The 5620-nt window shown below is 23.9% G+C and overlaps 1 protein-coding gene across 1 annotated transcript; it reads left to right on the forward strand.

The window, feature by feature from the left end:
• The first annotated feature begins 3828 nt into the window (after nt 1-3828).
• On the forward strand, nt 3829-4164 carry LOC131659536 (EPIDERMAL PATTERNING FACTOR-like protein 6). Its single transcript, XM_058928713.1, has one exon. It carries the CDS (start codon nt 3829-3831, stop codon nt 4162-4164), a length of 336 nt encoding a protein of 111 aa, XP_058784696.1.
• The last annotated feature ends 1456 nt before the right edge of the window (nt 4165-5620 follow it).

Raw genomic sequence — 5620 nt, forward strand, 5'->3', positions numbered from 1 at the left:
TCAGTTGAGGTAAATCACTCTAAAGGGGTGGACTGGAGTAGTTTGGTTAACAACGAACCAGGATAAAAATCATTGTGTTGATTATTTTTATCTTCCAAATTTTTGAGTTACACTTATTCAATTTCCCCTTTCTAAGTGTTTTTCTATCCTTCAGAATCTAGGTTTTTTATTACCCACACATAATTAGTATAGGATTTGTAGTATATTCATCTAAGATTGTTGATATAAAAATTTAGAAAGTAATATTTTTAAAATAATTTTTAAAAAATTAATAATATTCTTCTTTATATAAATTCTTTTTTATAAGATATTTTTATTGAAAATATCATACACTAAATAACACACTTGTTACCCAATCTATAAACTTGTGGGCAAATAAACTATATACATTGACCACAGTTTTATGATTTTTTCTCTTGTGATGAAGACACATTTTTAAATTGTATATTATAATATATTGATTGGTTAATAATGGAATTAACATTTTGTCTGCAAGTTAAGGAGGAAAGGAGTAGAGAAGAATTTAAAGAAAGAAAATTTTAAAAAATATAGAAATCCTTTTAAATTTTTTTGAAATAATAAAAAAATATAGATTATCATTAATATATTTAATTTTTAAAATATTATAAAAATATAAATTATATTTGAACAATTTATTTAAGTCATCCAAAACCTCTAAATCCCTGTTTAATACAATTTTTTAATTATAAATCTAAAGAAATAATTAAATTATTTAAAATATTATAAAATATTATGATAATAAATTTAATGTCGTATTTAACAAATTAAACCTCAATAAATATTTATTTAATACTCTCTCTTTTACAAAATATAAATAAATAAATATAAATTTAAAAGTCAAATGTATTCAATCCAAAATTTAAACATCAAATTATATATAGACTCTCACACACACAATATATATATATATATATATATATATATATATATATATATATATATATATATATATATATATATATATATATATATATATATATATATATATATAGAGAGAGAGAGAGAGAGAGAGGAAGGTTATATTTACTCCAGGAGTAAGTTATTATAACTTACTCCAAATCTAGACCATTGATTCTTCTCAATCTAATGGTTAAAAATAATAAGTAATAGTTTTCTCTCTCCACATTTAATTACTTATTATTTTTAACCATTAGATTGAAAAGAATCAATGGTCTAAATTTGGAGTAAGTTATAATAACTCACTTCTCGAGTAAATATAACCCTCCTCATATATATATATATATATATATATATATATATATATATATATATATATATATATATATATATATATATATGGAACGTATCCAGTGTGAACATATATCTTTTGTGAGAAACGAGAACTATTGATATCAAACATTTGATTTGATTAATGCTCAAGATTTAATAATTACATATAAAGAGCACTTTATAGATCTTTTTCTATTATTGTTAATATTTAAAATTTTCATAAAAATTGAATCATACCAAAAATATTATTTTATATGCTATTTAATTTTATAGTACATTTTATTTTCAAACTCTCTTGATTCTTTAAATTTGTTAAAAAAATCATCTTCTATATTTTTTTCATTGTTAGGGAGTTTTGATAGGGAACGTATCTGATGAGAACTGATATCTTTTGTGAGAAACGAGAACTATCGATATCAACCATTTAATTTGATTAATGCTAAAGATTTAATAATTCCATATAAAGAGCACTTTATATAATTTTTTCTATTATTGTTAATATTTAAAATTGAGCAATGCTATTTATCGCGACACACTTTTTCACGAATTGTTCACGAAATACAATCTAGCCAATTAAAATATTTGTTGGCCAAAAAACAAGGAGTATTATTTTTATGAAAGGGTCATTTATAGGATGATCATTCTTTTATTTCCATTTAAATTAAAACCAAGAGAGAGAATTTATAAAATTTAATGAACAATATAGTGCCACATCATTCGCATGAATTCACGATCAATTCTTTCGCACTATATATCATTATCCTTTAAAATTTTCATAAAAGTTGAATCTTACCAAAAATACTATTCTATATGCTATTTAATTTTATCGTACATTTTATTTTCAAACTCTCTTGATTCTTTAAATTTGTTAAAAAAAAAATCATCTTCTATATTTTTTTTATTGTTAGGGAGTTTTGATATTATTTATTTTACTAAAATAGCCATTACTGTAAAATAGACATGTCTAAAGTGTAGAACTTCATTTAATTTTTGTTGACTAATAATTTTATTTACCTCTCACCTATATATTCATTTATTAAAAATGTTGAAGAATTTGATATTATAACCTATATTTTACTTTGGATGATTTATTTATTTACTAGTTAGAAAATTATTATTTTAGCAAGTTCTACTAAATAAAAAAACATTATTGATTTATCATATATATTTTTATTTGATTAAAAATATTTTTATTATAAGAAAAAAATATTTCCATTTAATTTATTCGTTGTGTTTCATTAAAAATATTTAAAAAAATGTAAGTATTACCAGTTTTTTAATTTGGTTGATTTATTTATTTGCGTGTTTGGAAATTTTTTATTTTTATAAATTTTAACATTGTGTTTATTTTAATAATTTATACTATTGTTATAATATTTTAATAATCATGTCTCTTTTTTTTTTAACCAAAAAAAGGAGATATTATAAATCAAAAAAGAGAAATACAAGGATCATAAGGGACCAAACCAAAACCCTTTAGGGACCAAACCAAAACCCCTATTGGTCATATTAGGCGTGTGCCTCGTCCTCAACACGTCACTCATGTCCCCTTTTAGCTATTGACAAATTATAAACTTTGATCTTATTATTTATTTATTTTCAATATAAAATTATTCTTCTTGCAAGAATGAAAATATTTTTCAATATGCTACTTACAAGAATGATAACTTCATATCCAAAAAAAATTAAATAAATAATAAAATTAAAATTTCTAATTTGCCAATATCAAAAAGAATTCACAATTATTAAAATATTATAATAATAATAAAAATTATTTAAAATAGTCACCATGGTAAAATTTGTAAAGTTAAAAAAAATTGAAGCTAAATAAATCAACCGAAATAAAATATCCAAAAAAACTTTAACAATACAAAAATATAAAATATGACTTTTGTTATAAATAATAATATCTGGAACTCCCTAAAAATACAATATATAATAATATTAAAAAATTGTATATTTCATACATGTATGTTTTAGTAAAATAAATAATATTAAAATTCCATAATAATAAAAAAATATGATTTTGTTTTGCAATAGATATAAAGGATCAAGAGAGTCAAAAAAAATTGTACGAGATATGGAAAAATAAAATTTTATATATTAATGGTAAAATCAAAAAGCATATTGAAAAATATATTTTGTAAGATTATATTTTTATGAAAATATTAAACATAATGGAAAGATTCAATAAAGTGCTTCTAATGTGGAATTATTAAATCTTAAGCGTTAATTAAATTTGATAGTTGATATTAATAGTTCTCGTTTTTCATAAGAGATATCAGTTCTCACCAGATACGCTATATATATATATATATATATATATATATATATATATATATATATATATATATATATATATATATATATATATATATATATATATATATATATATATATATATATATATATATATATATATATATATATATATATATACTCTTATGTTAGTTTGTACTTCAAATTTCTTGAATATTTTTTGTTTATATCTTGGAGAGAATAAGAAGTACCAACATGTTAGTTAAAAATTTTCATCTTTATTGTTGTGTCTCCTTTTTTATGATCTCAATTGGAACAATGTTTTACGCAGCTACTACTACTGCATCCATTGTTTCATCTCAAGATATCGAATATCGTAAGCTTTTCAATTCTAAAGTTTATTTACAACATCTTATGAAGGTAATGAAACAAGGTTTGGTGTCTCAAGGAAAACCAAAAGATCATATTTTTCTCAAAAGAAAGCTTCTTGTTGGTCCAGGTTCTAGTCCTCCAACATGCATAGCCAAATGCGATGAATGTACCCCTTGTACACCCATCCTTGTGAATGTTCCACCAAAGAAACAAGAGGATCTTGGACCCTACTATCCACAAGAATGGAAATGCACGTGTGACAACAAGCTCTATGATCCATGAATGAATCCATGATAATATTTAATCTCTAAGTTCATTTGATTTTAGGGACTCTTATCTCTATCTAGTGAGTGTATTGTAGAAGAAAATAAAGAAGCAAAGAAGAATTTATTTTATAAAGTCAAGTACTATCTAGTGAGTGTATTGTATAAGATTTGGGTATTTTTTTTTATAGGTTTGTTGAGAAATAAATCTTGAAAGACAAATTTTAATGAATAAACATCGTTGAATATTATAGTATTTTTTTTTTTTAATATTAGTCTTTATTTTAATGTTTCATAAACTAAATTGCAAATTTTAACTGGATTTGTTGATATTTTGTATTTATAATAATTTTTAAATTATTTATTTAATTTTTAATTATTAAACAAATATTATTTCAATTCATTAATATATATGTCTCGTTAAACAGCTAAGTTGATAGTTGTCAATGAACATTTAATTGCAAAGATGTAGATTTGAACCCAATCATTTATTTTTTTTCAATTTTAGAGGATGATATTATGATGCTGGGAATATTAGAAGAAAACAAGTTTTAAGGGCACTTCTAATCTATCTATTTTAATGTTTTTAAATTTAAGTTCATTTTTTTGAACCAATAATAGTTGATTAATTCAAAAAATCATCAAAGTACAAGGCGATCGCCAAGGATCCAGCCCCAAAGTTCCAAACACCTAGTTACAACCAAAAAAGAAAGCCCACACCTATAACATTAGAGTGGCTATATGATCTCTGAGCTTTCTATGAGCCCAACACCTATAAACAATAGTATCTATGATGTCTTTCCCAATCCTATGCATATTCACATTGTTGCCAAAAATCGTATCGTTTCGAAGCTTCTAAACATCATAAATGGTCTCTGCTGCAGCACAAACAATGATTTTGGATCTCCAATTCTTTCCCTTACAACTTTGGATTAACCAATAAAGCTCACCATCCCACTGTTTCGGTTCATGTTGAATTTGTAATCAACTAAGCACTTCTGTCCAAATGCTCTTCATCAAGTTACATTCAAATAATAAATGTTGAATATTTTCCTGTTTAGAGCAGAAAACACAGTTATCATTTGTCACCAGCCCAAATTTCTTCATTCTGTCCTTGGTAGCTAGACGACCATTACAAGCAAGCCAAAGAATAAACATTGCACGAGGCCTTGCTATATTTTGATACATGATGTTTCTCCAGGTAACCTTATTGTTCTGGCTCTGCAGTGCACGAGACACCTCCTTCATCTTAAATTTATCCACCAAAATTTGCTGCATTTGAACATACTTTCCTGTTGTTTTAAAAGCTGCTTAAATATCCAAGAAAAACTAGCTTTGCATTCAGTCAGCAGAACATTCTCACCCTTTAAGTAAAAAGCATGAATCCACTTGATCCATAGATTATCTGTTTTTTACCTAAGTTCCAAAGCAACTTAAGCATGCAGACCTTGTTCCATATCTCCAAGTCAACTAAG

This window comes from Vicia villosa, linkage group LG3 (genome assembly GCF_029867415.1).
Source record: "Vicia villosa cultivar HV-30 ecotype Madison, WI linkage group LG3, Vvil1.0, whole genome shotgun sequence".
NCBI lineage: Eukaryota > Viridiplantae > Streptophyta > Magnoliopsida > Fabales > Fabaceae > Vicia > Vicia villosa.